This window comes from Leptonychotes weddellii, chromosome 3, assembly GCF_054177405.1.
Source record: "Leptonychotes weddellii isolate Sample4059 chromosome 3, ASM5417740v2, whole genome shotgun sequence".
In the NCBI taxonomy this organism is placed as follows: domain Eukaryota; kingdom Metazoa; phylum Chordata; class Mammalia; order Carnivora; family Phocidae; genus Leptonychotes; species Leptonychotes weddellii.
Window position 1 is genome coordinate 176,127,832 of NC_138371.1, and position 17,832 is coordinate 176,145,663.

Below are 17,832 nucleotides of genomic sequence, written 5' to 3' on the forward strand. Positions count from 1 at the left end.
TGATGCAGCTTGCAGAGATCACACCCTACTGAGAAATGACAGGGCTGTGGGTCACTTTGCTGCCACATCCGCAGAGCAACATCTGAAAGGAAACATAGCCCAGACCTGTCCCACAGCCCCAGAACATTCTCTGGGGTTTGGTATCTAAAAAAGGAGAATCTCAGTCTTGGAGGAGCCATTCATCTTCGAGCCCAATCCCCAGTGGATGCTGGAAACTTGTCTGGCGCATTGTGCATGGACGCCCGCCGCGACGGAGACCGCCAGCCATCCTGTGGCCATCACATCAGGCAGACGGACCTGTCCTGCTGGAGCTCCAACCTCGACACTGGTCTGCCCCACCACCGCCCCGGGCTTCCGTGACCTCTGTGGGTGCTGGTGGGCCCGGGGCCCCACATGCATTTCCATACGGTGGTCTTCCTGGGGCCAGAGGCTCGTCTGGCCCACCTTGTCTCACAGAGCCGCAGGTGGACCTGCGTGTGCTGATTCCAGGGGTTCCAGCCAGATGTGCTTCTCAGAAGAGAGGAAACAGGGATTTCTGTTTTATACAGAGAAAATGGGAGACCGAGATGGGTTCGTCCAGGGAGAAAGAAGCACATGCTGACCTGCCTTGTGCCAGGAGGGGCGACCGGGGCCCCGCCTCCGCCTCAGTCGTGTCCACAGCACAGAGAGCAGGGCAGCGGCTCCCAGAGCCAGGAGCCGGGTAGGGGTGCAGGGGAGGGTGGAGCTGGGCGGGTACTCAGGACCCCGGGCTCCTGACACCACCTGCTGGGCACTAACGAGCAAGGAGCGGAGCCTGCAGCACAGTTAAAAAGGGTTCTGTAAATATTTTATTTCCCATATTTTTAAGCCAGAAAGAAGCATTCGGTAATAAAAATAACAGAATTATTTTCTTGGGTCTGCTCTGGCATGTGGCAGCCCCTGGCCTCCACACGCTGGACGCGCTGGGGTTGGGGCTGTGGCTTTGGGTGGTTAACATCAGTCCCTCAACTATATACACGTATGTTACAAGGCAACAACAGTCTTGGAGAAGACTCAGCCTGGAGGGGCGCAGTGTCCAGAGCTGGCCTCGCGGGTGGGTGGGGGTGGCAGGCCTTCCCTCCTCCTGCTAGCCTAGGGGGCAGCCTGCTCGACCGGGGGGCAGGAATGTGACGTGATGTCACTGTGCTTGTAGGCGGCCTCGTCCAGGTCCAGCGCCTTCTGGTTGACCTCCAGTGTCATACAGCCGCGGAAGAAGGCCGTGACTGGCGCTGAGGTCACAGGCACATCTGGGCCAGTGGGGAAAGAACAAACACCATCTTAGCAGGCAGGCCGGCCGGCCGTCTGGAGGCCAGGCTGCCCATCCTCCTCGTCCCCCACCACGGTGCTCCCGGGCACCCAAGGGCCGTCTCCGTCCCCGGCCTTTCTCCTCCGGGACACGGACTCCTTTCTGCCCAGAAAGCTCAGTCACACGCCCACAGGCGAGCGCTAAACACCTGCCCGGCCCCCAGGAAGTGCATGCAGATAGTCGAATCAGTTAAATCAACCTGATCTCCTTCTCGGCACAAATGAGTCACTCCCGCGGCAGGGCTCCCAGCCTCCCAGCCCATCCTCTTCAAAGGTTTGTTTGTTGAAACTAAATGGAGCTTGTGTCTGCTAGTCAAGACAGGAACCCCGGCCCAAGCGGCAAGTGGAGACCTGCACTGAGCCGTGGGGGCCGGGGGGGAGCCATGGGGGCTTACATCAGCAGCTGCCCTGGACCGCTCTCTACTGCTTTGCCCTGATCACTCAGGGCCATGGGCAAGCACACTGCACCTGGTCAGACTGGGTAGCACGGGGCTGGAGGTGACTGTGCTCAGAAGCTGTGCATCGGGAGCAGGGTGCCCGGACTCCAGTGAGGTGCCCCCGGCTGCTAGGCCAAGCCTCTGTCTGATGCACGCTCAGGTGGGCGCTCTTGGAGGACGCAGGGACAGCAGGCTCGGGCCGAGGCTCATCCCAGTAAGCGTGGTCCCAGCCTCACCCCCCGAACTGCAAAGCCAGCACCGACAGACCCTAAGGCAGTGAGATGCCAGCCAAGAAACGCATCTGCATTTTCTCTTCTGCTAAAATGAAAGTTCACCCTACACAGAAACGCCCGGGCCCAGTCTGGAGTGAGCATGCTGGGGACGGTCGGAACCGTGGGTGCCTCCACCCCGAGGGTGCAGCCGTGGGAGCCCTACCTGGCAGGCCGCCCACGAAGGTGAGCACAGAGCCCTGCAGGTGCCTCGTGAGCACGGCCAGCCGCTCCTGCAGCCCTGCGGCGCTCACTTCGCTCTGGCCCTTGGTGCCGTCGACCTCCAGGGTGGCCTCATCCTTCCGCACGGAGACGGCCACTCGGTGCTCCTGGCCGTCACAGACCTTGATCTCCATCAGGGCCAGGGTGACACCCTCCACGGCCAGGATGACCAGCTGTTGGGAGACACGCACCTGAGCAAGAGGGCTTCCTGTCCTGTCTCCCTGCCCCCCCAGCCCGCCGTGGGGGCGCTGGTCTCCTGCGGCCAAGGCTCTGCATTCTGTGGTGCACTGTTGTGGGACTCACCTTCCACGTGTGGAAGGTGGACAGAGGACAGACGGGGCAGCAACACCCTCCCAGTCCAGGCGTCGGGGGCACCGTACTCTCCAGCCATCTAAGCGCATGTGCCGCCCGCATGTCCGTAATCCAGAACACAGGACACGGCCACTTCTTCCACATGAAAATGCCACATAAGCCACAACAGAGAGGCCAGAGGTGCGGGGCCAGAAAGGCAAACATCCCAGGAGACAGCTGGTCACGTGCACTGGGTGTTCATCCCAGGCAGAACTCACCTCTGATAACGTGGGCCAGAAACACTGACAGCATAGGAAGGACACACAGCCCGACAGCAGGGGATGGACACACAGCAGGGGACGGACACACAGCCCAACAGGGGACGGACACACAGCCCGACAGCAGAGGACGGACACACAGCAGGGGACGGACACATAGCCCAACAGGGAACAGACAATCAGTCTGACAGCAGGGGATGGACACACAGCAGGGGATGGACACACAGCCCGACAGCAGGGGACGGACACACAGCAGGGGACGGACACACAGTCCGACAGCAGGGGACGGACACACAGCAGGGGACGGACACACAGCCCAACAGGGGATGGACACTCAGTCTGACAGCAGGGGATGGACACACAGCAGGGGACGGACACACAGCCCGACAGCAGGGGACGGACACACAGCCCAACAGGGGACAGACAATCAGTCTGACAGCAGGGGATGGACACACAGCAGGGGATGGACACACAGCCCGACAGCAGGGGACGGACACACAGCAGGGGATGGACACACAGCCCGACAGCAGGGGACGGACACACAGCAGGGGATGGACACACAGCAGGGGACAGACACAACAGGGGACGGTCACACAGCTGGCCCAGCATCGTTCACTGTTCGCGCCTTGGGAGGGTCGGCAGTGCCCTGTGGGTGCCCGAGCTGTTTGTCTGCAGGTCCAGACAGTGTGTGGACTAGTGCTCGGTGGTGGGGGGTCTGCGGCGGGCCTGCTACTTCCCAGTCCGGGGAGCCTAGCGCTGGACCGGCGGTGGGGCAGGCTGGCCAGGGGCGCACGCACCCTCCCGCTCAGCCAGGTCCGCCCACTTTGGACAGAGGCGAGCGAATAAAAGTTCCTTCCTCTGCCCCTTGGCTGTTCCCTGAGCAACAGGGGGTCCCACACAGCGGTGGTCAACTTGGTTGGGTGTGAAGGGCTGGCTGGACACAGGCCTGAAGCACCCAGGGGCTCGGTCCAGGCAGGCACATCTGAGTGTGCAGGAGAAACCAGAAGTCTGCACTGGTCAGTGAAGTGGTGTGACACAGAGGTGAGTGACCGACCGAGGCACGTTGTTCTAAACTGCTATGTCGGCCGACTGTCTGGTGGGAAGTTGCCCCACCGCATAACTGCTCCCAGGCCACGGCCCACACGGCTCTGCCCCCAGGCTGCTGGGCGACCTCGGGTCAGCAGTGTCCTCAGCCCTGCGGCTGTCGGACCTGTGAGGGCCGTGCGATGTGGGGACAGAACCTCCCGAGGCAGAATCTGGGGACCCGCCCGGGAGGGGAGGCCTGGGGTAGCAGCGAGGGGTACCTGCTTCTTGAGCTTCTTGGTGGAGTGGTAATCAACCAGGGCCACGGAGAGGACCACCACGTGGTCACTGCCCACCAGCGCCAGCAGGACCCCCGTGTCGGTAACGGGGCGGATCCGAGCCACGACCTCTATCTGCCAGGTTGCTTCCGTGCTGACGTCCGCGGATGTCTGAGCTGCGGTGAGGGCCGCACATCAGAAGGTGATCCAGGCGGGGCCGGCCGCGGTGAGTGGGGGTGGCAGCTGTCGGCCCCGCCTTGCTGCGGAGGCCACGGGACAACCTGTCCCCAGGGAGCCGACCACTGGGGAGCACGTGGGCCCCCGGGGGTGGCTGTGTCCTCGCTGGCTGCCAGCGCCTGACCCACCATGTGCCCCGTGGGCCGTGGGCGCCCCTCCCTGGCATCCCCCCTTCCTCTCCTGCAGGACACGCTGGAGCGCCCGGCCCTCAACCCCACGGCATCTCACCTGCACCCTTCAGGGGGCTCGACCAAGTCGGACGTGCTTGGAAGACCTTAGAAGGCAAACAGCACCATGCGCCCTTCTCAGACCCCACGGCTTCACGCCGTGAGCGCAGCATGGCCACCACTTTACCCCTCACTTGGGCGCCTGTGTCTACGTATGTGACGTATGAGTGATAGGACGCACGAGCGTCCGAGTGGAAGACATGTAGGATATCCCTACGGATCTTGCACGGACAGTTCCAGAAAACATTTGGGTAGAAAGGGCTGGACCGTGGTTCTCTGGGGGCAAATAAAATGCACATTTCCTCCATACGCTTGAATCGTCTGCTGACGGCAACACGCGAAGACACCCTCCGCCCCACGGCTTGGGTGCGTCTGTCTCAGAGACTGTCAACGTCCCGACGAAGGAGCCCGTTCGGGCGGGTGATGCCGGAGCAGGGGCTGCATCTGTGGGAGCTCAGACGACCTTGCCACAGGTGGGCTGGCGCCGAGGTGAACCATGACCTGGGTTCCACTGGACTGCGAGCACCCTGAACCATCTGTGGGTCTCCTGGCCCTAAGTGGGGTCTGCTACGGTCCGTTCCTGATAATTGTCCACTGAATTGAATGCACGCAGAACTGGAAAAAGCAGCCAAAAACCAAAAACAAAACCAAAAAAACCAGCGATCTTCCCTGTGGCCAAGTGTTGCCTTTATTTCCATCAGAGGAGAGGAGTGTTTCCTGGCACCGAGTTTTCCTGTGACGAGACCAGGTGCATGGTGTGGTCGGAAGTGCTTCCGATGCTGGGGCCTTGGCTGTGCCGGGGGGCCTCTTGGGGTGGGGGGGAGTGAGGTCTCCCACCTCCAACTGCTGCTGGGTACAGACTCTGGGACATCCCAAGGAGGCTCTTCTGAGTTATAAAATGGTATCGTTGGAGGTTTATTAAACATGCATAGAGTTCTAAATACCCTCTGGCCTTTGCTGTCATAGAACTGACTGACAAAGCCAGCTGCAGAAGCGTGCGCGGACCGTGGTGTTCCACGTAAGGGGACACGCCACTGCGGATTCTGCCCAGGCCTGTGTCCCAGCACAGGAAGTGGGCATGATGCTTCGAGGAAAGGTCATGAAGTGCTTTACAGGCGAGATTTTATATTAAATATTATGATGATGTTCTAGATTTTCCTGTATAACCATGAAAACTAAAGGAATAACATGTGTATTGTATTGGGCGGTTCTTTTCTCAGTAATACCTTTAATGGCACAAGAATGGTTTTGACCATTAAAGCAGAGATAGAAAGGGGTGGTGACCCCAGGTCTTGAGGGGATGGCCGCCTCACTAAGGAAGGAGGAGCAGGCCCCGTGTCCTCTGAGCCGGGGGGCCCACAGGTGCTGGAGCAGACGCGTGGGGGGGTGCTGTGGCAGGGGGTGTGGCCCCCGTCCTCTTGGAGAGGCGGTGTGGGTTGTAATTTAACACAACCAGCTCACCATTTGGGAAGAGAGGGGCTGCGAGCGCCACGTGGACAGAGGCAGGGCAGAGCCTGGAATGGCCCTGGGGAGCAGCCGCTGCAGCCCCCTGGGAGCCTGTCTGCACCAGGGTGTTGGCCAGAGGCGGGGAACAGAGGCGCCTTAAGGCTTAAGACAGCCTCTGGACATGGGCTGCGTGGCAGGGACCTGGGCCGTGAACCCACCAGAGACCCCACACGGCCACGCGCCTGGACATTTCCCTGGGCCCCGTACACGGCTGTCCTCGCTCTCCAGGCACAGTGACCATTAAGGGCTCCAGCACGTGAGTGCTCAAGAATCAGGGTTAATTTTAAAGCTAACTAAGGGAAGGATTAGGGAAAATCCACAGAGCCCAGAGTCAGACAATAGAACTGCTTAGCCGTCACCATGACCCGCGCTGTTCATGGGGTTCACGCCAGCATCCGAGAGCTCCCACAGCCTGGTGATTCAGAACGTCAATTCGTGCCACGTAAAGTGTGTGTTTAAGTGACTGCTCCTTGGTCAGCATGTTAGGGTTATGAGTTTTTACAGTAAAGTGAATTTGGTAATAAAAGGAAAGAGGCTTGTGTTTTGTGCTAAGAAAGGACGGGCCCTGCGTTCCAGAGGTGGGAGGGCCTCCGGCCAGCCCCCGGCCCCCTGCAGCCCCTCTCGCTACACTGACGGCCAGATGTCCACTGGGCGTGGGCTCAGGGCGGGGGGCCCTCGACCGCCCGCCCCACCTCCTCGGCTGTGCGTGGACGTCACGGGAGCTTCAAGAAGGGCTGTTCCTGCAGGTTTGGCTTCTTTCCCCTGCGTGCCCTCAACGCTGGCAGGGCCGGACCCAGCTCTGCCGAGAGCCCCGGGGTCCTGGCAACACGGCAGGGCCAGCCACCACCCCTGCTCCTCTGGTTCTTCCCTTCAACACCTGAGCCCCCTGGAGCCCTAGAGGCAGCCACCTGCCATCTCTGGATGCTGCCCCTGTTTCCTCACAAGGCTCTGGTGACTGCAAGCAGAGCTCGGACAAACCTAAGCTCATCTTGTCCGAGGACGTTCTGCAAGCATCCCCTCAGACCCTTCCGTCCCACCTGCCTGCCCACCCCCAGCTGTCCCAGCGCAAGCAAGGTGGACATCTGCTCCCATCGGCCATTTCTTCCTCGCCGGCTCACTGGAAACCCTGACTGGGAGCAGCCACCCTGAGCGGCAGCCCCAGCCCGTGGGGTCATCAGCTTATCCTGGACACCGCTGTCCGAGGAAGCTGTTTCTGCTTTGTCTATTTGCCCTGCATACTGTGCAGAAGCACGACCACGGCCGTGCCCACGCCAGAGCTGAGACTTACTGTAATCCAGGCTGTAGAAGGCAAACCCGCTCCCGGGGTAGAAGGACCCTTTCTCCGTCACAGAGAAGCACTGCATCTTGGGGTTTGCTTTCACCGTCTCTTGGATGGTGGTGTCTTCACCATTTAGCCAGTTCCAGCTCCTCATACAGCCGTCCAGACGGGGGTTTATCTGGAAGGACAGAGAAATCCCAGTGGTTTCCCAGGACCACGTAGCCACATCACAGGCTCCCAGACACCACGGCGGGAAGCCATGTGGCTGGTGCCACCCTGGTCAGAGGGATGGGATGCGTGGCTCAGGTGTGTGCAAATCCACTGCAAAATGGACAAGTCCTACTTGCGGAGACTGTTTATTTCTGGAAAGGGCTCCTCACTGGACAGAATGAGTCCTTGCACTCACGTGGGTCCTCTTCCCAAGCAAGGTAAGGATGTTGTGCACCCTGTATGGATGCCCACCTTTTCTGGCTGTTTGGGTTTGCCCGCTCACTCCCAAAGCAGAGCGCTGACCGCCCACTGGAAGGATGTGGACGAGGGTACACGTGGTGCCTGGTACCTCCGGAAATGTGAGTCTGGGGGCTGAGCGGCTAATTCCAGTGCACCATGAACTTGCTACATGGTTTAGAGCAAACTGGGTCACCCTTGCCTGGTCTGTAAAATGAGGAGGTGTAAACAGCAACTGTGGGACCCCTGGAATGGGGTCTGATGCTCCAGGTTGTATACAAGACATCATCCTCCACCCCTGCAGGGAGGACCAGGCCAACACCTCCCACCAGAGGAACGTCAAAGTGCCCGTGACCCGCTTCTCCCATTTGTGTGGGAATCATCATCACAGGGTGGAGGATTCTGGCCCCGGCCATCCACATGCTGGGTGACGGAGGGATCCTGACGAGGGTGAGGGCTGAGGCCGGGCAGGGCTTTGAGGGATGACTAGTACTGACCTCCCCGTTAGTCTTTCTCCCCTGTGGAAATCCCGGCAGGGTTAACAACCCAAATGCTCTTGGGAATTGTCCAAAAAAGTTGACCGTTCCTTTTGGTAAAGAATAATTTCATTGTGTTTTATCTCCACTGCAAAACAGGCATTTTTATTATCGCTTCAGATGAAAACTCAAGCGAGTCTCACAGGGACACATGGTGCATCCGGGAAACCGCTGCCTGAGCGTGGTGAGCACGAAACACGGCAGCTCGCGGCCACACCTGTCCTCCGTGGGAGCCTGGGCTCCCACACCGCGGCTAAGGACAGTACTCACAGGCTGCACCAGGTCCTTCTCCTTGAAGGGAATGCCTCCCACGGTAAGATTCAGATGGTACAGCCCTCTGTCCAGCTGAAACAGATCCCCGGCCACCGCTATCTTCATGACAGCGTCCTTGTTCACCTTGACGACCAGATTCCGGTGCAGCTCCTCCACGGAGATCTGGAGAAGACCAGGGCCGTGAGGGGGGCGCACCTTGCAAAAGCGCCCCATCACCCCGGGGCAGGGAGCAATGTCGTCGCCTGCACTCTCGCTGTCCCCCGCGCCAACACAACCTCCCTCCAGGCCCTGACGGGCCCCCCAGCCTGGCTTCTCCCTTCACGCCTCCTCCACGTGGAGCCACTGGGGGCCACTCCTCCGGGCCCCTCCAGAGCTTCTCGAAGCCCCGCCATGATCTGCTTCCAGGGAGCGGGAATCCCGGCTGAAGCCACTGCCTCCCACTTTGGCGCTTCACTTCCCCTGTGCACAGCGGTGCCCCACTGAGGGCAGGAGGGCACGCTGCTGAATCCCAGCAGGTAATTAGGTGCCCGGCACAGACGGGATGCTGCTTGGACGTGTGGCTTCACTCCACAAGTTTGCATTCTTTCCTCCTTTCCATGCAGGAGAAGTAAAAACCCATCTCTCTACACTCTGTGTGTCCTCCTAGCCCCCAGAAGTCCATCAGTTTCCTTTTTGGTTAACGTGGGAAACATGGAGGTGCGTGGGTCAAAGTGTGGTCAAGAGGGGGAGCAGGACGGCGTCAGGAGAGGGAGGACGGAGGGGCTGCTTCTGGGCTGACCCCGCCCTGGGCGGCCAGTTCATGCCTCGGGTGGGGCAGCTGTACCAACTGGGTCATGCGTCCCCCAGCTTCCTCACCGGGGCACTGCCTCCAGCCCCCTCCCTCCCTGGGGCCCCTCCTGCTGCCCGTGCAGAGCGCCTGGCCCCGACCCCGAGGGCGGCCGCGACCCTCCGGCTCTGCTGTGTTATCTGAGCTTTGCTGCCGGTATCCCTCCCGCCGCTCTGGAAATACCTGTGCTTCAGGAGCTCGGGGAAGAAGGCAGCGGGCCTGACCATAGGATGGAGATTAGCAAACGTCCACGCTGTTTTTATTCAGAATTTCCCATTTTATCTGAACTTCCAAAGGGAAAAAGAATGCTTTTCTCTCTCAAGTGCTTACTTCTAAAAGCCCACTTCCAACCAGGGGCCTCTGAACTTCTGGAAGGTTCCTGCGTGTCACAGACTGCTGTGTTCTGGGCATTGGAGTGCAGGTCAGGGCAGTGGTCTCAGCGGGACCGACAGGTCAGGCTCTGGGTGGGCAGGGCGTTCTCCAGAAGGATGCGCCTGCGTGTGAGTGTGTCTGCGTTTCTGCAGGAATGGCACAGGCCGCAGGAGCCGGGTCCCAGGATGGTGCAGACACACGGACATGGGAGCCGTGCCCAGACCTCAGCCCAGGGGCCCCAGCCTCAGCGCCACGGACATTCTGAACCGGACAGTTTTCTGCGGTGGGGCCTCCTGTGTGCTCCAGGGTGACCAGCAGCCCCCACAGCTCTTGGCAGCTATGAGGAACAGAACTGTCTGGGGACACAGCCCAGTGTCCTGGGGGAACGGCCTCGCTGAGACTGCAGCTCCTGACCCATCAACTGTGAACTTCCTGTGCGGTGTCCACTAACTGCTGGGTGTGCAAATGCCAGGGCCCTCCCCCAGGAGCCCCTGACCCCGGCCGGCCTGGGGCAGTGGTGGCCACACTCACCGTCTGCCACATGCCGTGGTTGATGACAGGCCCACTGCTGGTGACGCGGCCAACACCGTGGTAACGGAGCTGTAGTTCCAGCCGGCCGGCTCGCAGGCCCAGCACGATCCAGGCGCTGTCTTGATGGCCTCCAGCAAAGAAGAGGACGCCTTCGGGGTCAAAGGTCCTGAAGTCGAATTCGGCGACCAGCCTGAGTGCCAGCACAAGAAACAAACAGGTGACACACGGACTGGCGGCTCACGGCCTCCTGCCCCATGAGACCCAGACAGACGGGGAAGAACAGCAGGTGTGCGGGCAGCCTGGGACGCTTTCCTGGGTGCCAGAAGCAGCGCCCCCGCAGTGGCGGGCTCCCATGCTGACCCGGAGGCCCAGAGCTGGAACCGTGCTGCCGTGGCTGGGCAGGGACTGGGCCAACCGCCAGGACCACTGGGGTGCTGCCCGGGGCATGGCCTGGGGGCCTGCGGTCCCCGGGAGCGTCGGGCCGGCCATCCCTCGGGCTCCTGTCCACTGTGCTTTGCTCTGTGCTGCGTGAGCTGCCTCTCACCTGGTGGGCTGCAGCCTTTTGAAACGCAGTCTGATCACGGGCGTCCCGCTGAACATGCGGCCCAGGTACAAGGACTTCATGCTTTTGGCCACATCGAAAGGCACGCAGGGCAAAATATCCTGTGGGATGGGAACAAGGGGTGTCAGGCGGGGCGCCCCCGGGATAGCCCCTCCCAGTCACAGGGGTCTGTCAGGACGCAGTGGAGCCCCGTCTCTGCCGCTCTGCCGGCCGGGCTCTGACCGAAACCCAGAGCCTGTTACAGCCCGGAGACCGGCAGGTGCGAGCCGAGCGGGGATCCGGCCGGTGAGTCAGGAGACTTTGACTGCACACGTGTCCCGGAGCCCGAGCACGCGGACAGGGAGGGCAGTGTGTGCTCTGGGCGCAGGCCACCGGGTCACTTGTGGGTGGGGAGCTGCCCTCGAGATGTCATGCATGGGACAGACATCCTGTCCTGCACCGCCACCGGCCCCAGGGACACCAGGTTTTCTGGTGGCCCCGTTTCCCTGAGGACACTACCTCGCAGGTGTTCATGTCCGGGGACAGCTTGAGGCCTCCACGCCCGTCACAGTGGCAGGTGTAACCCCCTGGGGAGTTGACGCAGGCCTGCTCACAGCGCCCGTCCGCACACTCGTCCACATCTGCCACCACAAGGGAGACAGGCAAACTTCACCATGTGCAGCGCCCACGCCATCTCTCTGATCATGCCCATGGTGTGCTCACCACGAAAATGAGCTCCGGAGCGTGTGACTCAGGAGGCACCCACCCCCAGGCCACACCCTGCGCTCCCCCAGCTCTGCAGCCACGTGCAGGGCTGGTCAGTGGTCTCTTCCTCTGCTTCTTCTCCAGCTGAAGGAACAAGCTACCAGGTCAGTGCACAAACCACTTCCATGCAGTTCTTGGCTTGAGGGTCTGAAGGGTCTGGTGCCGTTGGCAGGTGTCCCTGCGGCTGCTTCAGGGGCCCAAGGGACACCCTGCAGGGAACACGGAGGAGGGTGTGGAGGGTGTGCAGGCTGGGGCCACCCCACTTTCCCCTTGGAAGGGAAGGGCAGGAAGACTGGTAAGAAAACAAGCCCTCTCTGTGCTCCCCACTGGACACAGAGAGTGCTCATTAGCTGTCCCCAAACACAGCAGGTTGACCTGAGGGTTGGCTAGAGGTTCATCTGTCACAGTGGCACAGTCCCTCCTCCTCAAATCTTTACTGTGTCCGCGGCAGTTTGGAGAAGGTGCCTTGTTGCATGAAGAGGCACCTGGGGATGCATATGTGTATGGTATGCACACATGGGTGATGTGTGTGCACATGCGTGGGCACACACACACATATACACAAGCTTGTATGTGTTCACAGGTGTGTGCACATGCATGTGTTACCCATGCGTGTGATGTGTGCATGGATGCGTACATGAGCACACACAGGTGTTCACACATGTGAGTGTGTGCACATGCATGTGTTACCCATGTGTGTGACACGTGCATGGATGCATACACGAGCCCACACGTGTTCACAGGTGTGTGCACATGCATGTGTTAGCCACATGGGTAACACATGCATGTGCTGTGTGTGCATGGATGCGCACACGAGCCCACATGTGTTCACAAGTGTGAGTGTGTGCACATGCATGTGTTACCCATGTGTGTGACACATGCATGGATGCATACACGAGCCCACACGTGTTCACATGTGTGCACATGCATGTGTGTTAGCCACATGTGTGACGTGTGCATGTGCTGTGTGTGCATGGATGCGCACACGAGCACACACGTGTTCACAGGTGTGAGTGTGGCATACGGCGTGCATGTGTGTGGAGGGGTACCTTGGCAGATCTTCTCCTGGGAGCTGAACGCATAACCCGCGTCACAGAGGCAGGAATAGGAGCCTGGCAGGTTCCTGCAGCGCGCCTCCCCACAGGCACCTCCATTTGCACACTCATCCACATCTGCAAGAGAAAGCAGAGCACTTGACCAGGGCTGTTTCCGCCAGTGGCCAGTCCACGGCTGGTCAAGGAGGTGTTGCAGCGTGAGCCACAGCCTTGGGCGGCGCTCAGCTCAGCTCCTGGGCTGCCTAGGCCCTCCTCCCCTCGCTCCATCCGCTGGACCCTGCAGCCCCAGGCTCAGGCGTGGGGGGTGGGGGGCATTTCCGACCGGGATCCCAGGTGACAAGGTTGACCTCGGACCGGTGGATAGGGCTGTGCTTGTGCAGGGGGTGAGTGCTCGGGCACAGGAAGGTGAAGGAGGACTCCCCGGGGCCTCCTGAATGGAGGTGCCCCTGGTCCCTGGAGCCCCACACACCAGGCCCCTCTGATGGAAATCAAACACCACAGTAATGATCAATTATCGAGGCTCTTCCTGAGGCTCCATCCATTCTGCCACCTTGGCAAACAAGTCCAAAACCTCTGCAGTTAAAAACCCATTTCCGCCAGGGGGTGTCTAGAAAGTGCAATTATGACTTCAAACAACACGGATTCCTTAGACAGCGAATAACCCCTGTGTCACGGAGCCTCACAATGATCCCTAACTCCTTACGAGGGCAGCTTACCAACAAACACAGGCTCTCAAACACGAAAACCCTAGCATGTCGCTCACCGACCGTGGGAAAAAGCCAGGGCAGCAACAGGTGCCCCCCAGAGGCCGTGTGAACGCTGCTGGGTTCACTCTGTCCATCTGCCTCTGAGCCTCTGTTTCAGCCCAAGAGCCAGGCTGAGCCAGCCCCACGTCCAGGAGCTCAGGAGCCTCCGCCCGTCAGCAGGTGGGTGCTGGCTCCTGACGGACACTGGCCACACCTGGGGGGACACCGCCCTTGGGCAGGCACCGCGCTCACACTTGGGCTGCAGGACACGGGCCCCGCACAAAGGATGCCTGGTTAGCGTGAAGCTCTCCAAACCCAGCCTGTGAGACGCCGCTGCGGCAGCAGGTCTCCCCCAGCCTCAGCCGCTGCACAGAAGCTCACCAAAGCCCCCGCAGCGCTTGTGGTGGCGGGAGGGCCCGAGAGCCCGCGTCTCCCCAAATCCCAGGGCCCTGCAGGATGGCCGGCGGCAGCACCAGGGAGGGCCTCCTGGCCTTGCCTTGTTCCAGCACATCAGGGCATCCCAGGCCGTCCCCTCCCCACAGGAAACGGTGCACGAAGCTCTGGACCCCACGTGCCCACTCGGCCCCACGCCACCCCGGCTTCTTCTCCCACACTGGCCATCAGCCACGGCCACAGAGCCATGGTGGGTGGGGCTGGGGGCCCATGGGGCCGAGCTCTGTCCGAGGGCCCCGTGACCCCAGGCTCTTGGCCCCTGCACCCTGCACCCTGCCAGCACTTGGCCCGTTAAGTTGCTGCTGTCCAACAGTTCGCCACAGAGCACAGTGACCGGGAGAGCTGATGCAGCACACAGGGCGTGGCCTTGGCACCGGGCAGAGGCACAGAGGGCCTAGACCCAGTCCTGTGTGGCCCCGTGGCCCCAAACAGGCCCTGCTCCCTGTTGCCCCACTCACCCCGGGGCCTCAGCGGCTCTCCCCCAGGAGAGGCCCCACCCGGCCCACCTCCCTGCCACGCAGCTTGGAGATCCCTTCCTGCAGCCGAGGAGAGACAATGGAGAGGCCCGAGCCCCTGTCTCAGGATGCTGGGGGGCTGTAGAAGTGGGGTGCAGCGACCCCACTGCCCCCTTCCCAGCATCTCAGGGTCTGATCGAGGAGAAGATGGAAAGTCCGTACCACAGTGACAAGGCTCCTCATTCCCCACAGCCTCCTCCTTTGGCTGGGTCTGGGGTCCAGGGTCCCCAGAGAAACAGGTGATGGTCAAGAGGAAGGGTGTACATGAGCTGGTATCGGCAGGCACGCCCTGAAACCTGGCAGCGGAGGTGGGCACCTGCCATCACGCTCATCATGAATCAGTCATGCTATGGAGAGCGGCCGCCGAACCCGTGGGTGCAGGACCCCGCCGCCCTGTCCTGCACGTGGTGCCGAGGGGAAGGGCGCTGGGAAGCAGGGCATCCCTCAGGCTCTCTCACACACCACAGACTTGGTGAGTGGGTGGGAAGTGGACTTCTGCCTCTCAGGGGCTTCCGAGGAGGCTAGAGCAGGACTTCCCGCGTGGCACTCGGCACCATCAGCCACTGGCCCCGAGGACGCTCCCGGCAGCACAGCGCCCCGCACGCGAACTGAGGGCTGCAGAGAACAGGGATCCGGAGGCCACTGGGCGAATGTGTTCAGTCCTTGTGCCCAACATGGGGACGCCCTCGGCCGCTCTCACAGACGTCCCTTTCTTCTGGCCTCGGGGCCAGCCAGCAGCTCTGGGAAGGGGGCCCCTCGTCCCGTCCGACTCAGAGGTTCACCTGTGGCGCTGGCCACCGCGCAAGCCTTCTCCTGAGGCTGCTTCTCCCTCAGCACTCTGTCCCACCCCCAGGTAGGCGGGTAGCACTGAAGAAAGGTCCAGGTTCTCAGGGACACGCCAGCAGTGGATGCCAGCAGGTCTGTGTCGGAGGGCGGGGGCGGGGGCGGCGAGGGTGAGAGCCCCCGGTAAAGTGGGCTGCCCTTCTTTTGCAGACTTTCTGGGGTGGTCAGGGCGCGGGGCCATGGGGCCCCCAGACTGAGGGAGGGCTGAGTTGCTTCTGCTTTGCTCAGTGGACAGCAAGCCTCTGCCGGAGGGAAGCGGGTGTCGGGGCCCTGGGGAAGCAAGCCGGGCGGGCGTGGACAGGCGCGCCTCCTGGGTCAGAGGAAGGCTCTGCTCCCGCCCTAGCCCCTGTCTGGGCTTCCGGGGCTCCGTCCTGGGCTCCGGTCACACGGATGCATGCAGCTGCTTCCCCTTCCTGGGGCAGCAGGGGAGGTCTCCTCAGCTGGGCTGGCCGGTCCTTAGACCCCGGTGAGTCATCCTGTGCCGGGTGCTGGGGCAGCTCCCGTGGCCGCTGACATGCCCGGACATGTGCTCTGCAGGCTGCCCTCCACCCTCTTCCCGCCCCCCCAGAGCCGCTCTCAGAGGAGCACACGGGACTGCCAACTTCAGCAATCTGGCCATCGGGCTGACTCTGGCAACTTGGCAACTGCACAAACAACAAGGGGAGGAGCGGGGGGTGGGCACAGGGAGGCAGGGAGGGGCTCGCAGCCCGGGCGTTACCTCGGCAGGTCCTGCCGTCGGGGGAGAGGGCGTAGCCGCTGTAGCAGGCGCAGTGGAAGCTGCCCGGCTTGTTGAAGCATATTTGGTTGCAGCCCCCGTTCTGCTGGCTGCACTCATTCACATCTGGACACAGGACACAGAGAGACTGGGGAGTGCCCGGAGCCGACACACGACCCCCGGGGGGGCATGCGTCTGCGCCGTGGGCAGAGGGCAGAGGGAGACCCCGCAGCACTGGGGGCGGTGACGACCCTCCCGGCCAGCTCCGTGCCCGCAGTGTGCATGGGCGGAGGGCGGGGGTTGAAGAGGGTGGATCTGGCCAGACTCAGCCTGCCGAGCCCCACACGCGCAGCCCCCCTGCCGCCCGGGTGGCTCGGCACCGCTGTGAAGGGGCCACCCGAGGTAACCAGGTCCTGGGCATCCCCCCCCGCCCCCCACTGCAGACAGGGAGGCTGGCTGTGAAACTCTCTCGTCCCCAGACACCAAGCCCCCTGGGGCAGCCCAATGGTGGCTCCTTCCTTCATTCCAGGCCGCCAGCAGCAGCCGATGCTTCTCAAACTGGACAGCACCCAGCGCTTGGGGGCAGAAGCAGGGCCTTCCCACACTGTCTGAATATTCCTGCTCTCGGGGGCTGGAGGGGCCCCGGGGGCATCCCTGCCCCTGCTCTCCCTCCGCCCCTGAGTGGCCAGGTCCCCGGACAGCCTGGGATTCCTGCCTTAGCTGGAACAAGCCCCCTGTGTCCCCGGGGGCGGGGCAGGCTGGAAACAGAGGGACGGGCCACAGCCCCTCCCCCAAGAGTCCCGCCACCCGGCCCGTGGCTGCAGGGCCCCCTCACCTCTGTCACAGAGCCGCCCGCCCCAGCCGGCCCTGCACTGGCAGTAGAAGTTGCCCATGAGGTCCTGGCACATTTGGGTCCCCTTCTTGTCGCAGGGGTTCGGGGAACACTGGTCAGGCAGGTCTGCGTCAAAAGAAAGGAGAAAAGGGTCAGCTGGGAGGGAGCAGCTCAGGGGTGGGCACGAGGCAGGCCCAGGCTGGTGGCACAGACCCCACCTCCGGGCAGGAGGGCGGTCCTGGGAAAGGCTGGCCAGACCCTTGTCCAGGTCCAAGAAATCCAGGTCAGCTCAGAGGGAGTGGCCACCTGCCCATCGGGCAGGGCCTGGCCCGACTCCCTATGCTCTGACCTCACAAGGAGCAGGCCCACTGACCCCTGGCTGACCCAAGGGGTCACATGAGGAACACACCCCCACCTTCCCAGGCCAGGCACCCTGTCCACTCAAACCCTACCACCGACCTTTGCCAACGCCCTCCCCCGCCAGGGCTTGGCTGCTGCAGGAGCACCCCCACACCCGTCACTGGATGGGGGGCTGCCCTGGCCCTTCCAGAGAGGGGTGCCAGCCGGTTTGCTCTGACCCCCTTGCTCGGGCGGCGGTCTGCCCGGCCCAGAGCATCAATCACCGAACAATTTCCACCTGTTTTAGGGGCTATGGTTGAGACTGTCACATGGAGTGCCTTCCAGGGGCTCGGTGTGTGAAGAGCTTCGCATAGGCCGCTAAGGCTCCAGCTCCCAGGGACCATCCCCGACCTCAGAGGCTAAGGCAGAGCCCCACCCATGGGCAGCCGCACGTTCCAGGGTGCTGGAGGTGGACAGCAGAGCTCCAAGAATCCTCTGCCGGGCTATGGCCATGCTGCGTGGGCAGGCAAGGAGGGAGTCCTCTGTCCCGGAGCTGCTCAGCCCGAAGCCGCGGGGGCAGAGAATGCCAGGCCGGCCGGGCAGGCAGGCCGTAGGGAGAGGGCCAGCCTTGAGTCTCTGAAGCTCACCCCCCCGACCAGGTCTCTGGAAATCT

At 62.0% G+C, this 17,832-nt stretch overlaps 1 protein-coding gene across 1 annotated transcript in view; it reads right to left on the reverse strand.

Moving 5' to 3' along the window:
- Window positions 1-804: 804 nt before the first annotated feature.
- GAS6 (growth arrest specific 6) overlaps window positions 805-17,832 on the reverse strand; it is a 34,465-nt gene continuing 17,437 nt past the window's right edge. The window contains exons 5-15 of the mRNA XM_081815245.1: window positions 16,824-16,946; window positions 15,992-16,114; window positions 12,711-12,833; window positions 11,416-11,537; window positions 10,900-11,018; window positions 10,356-10,545; window positions 8,624-8,788; window positions 7,380-7,548; window positions 4,125-4,297; window positions 2,196-2,424; window positions 805-1,265 (exon numbers count right to left, since the gene is read on the reverse strand). Of these exons, the coding sequence (XP_081671371.1) occupies window positions 1,111-1,265; window positions 2,196-2,424; window positions 4,125-4,297; window positions 7,380-7,548; window positions 8,624-8,788; window positions 10,356-10,545; window positions 10,900-11,018; window positions 11,416-11,537; window positions 12,711-12,833; window positions 15,992-16,114; window positions 16,824-16,946 (1,691 nt within the window). The 3' untranslated portion in view covers window positions 805-1,110. The remainder of the gene's footprint in view (window positions 1,266-2,195; window positions 2,425-4,124; window positions 4,298-7,379; window positions 7,549-8,623; window positions 8,789-10,355; window positions 10,546-10,899; window positions 11,019-11,415; window positions 11,538-12,710; window positions 12,834-15,991; window positions 16,115-16,823; window positions 16,947-17,832) is intronic.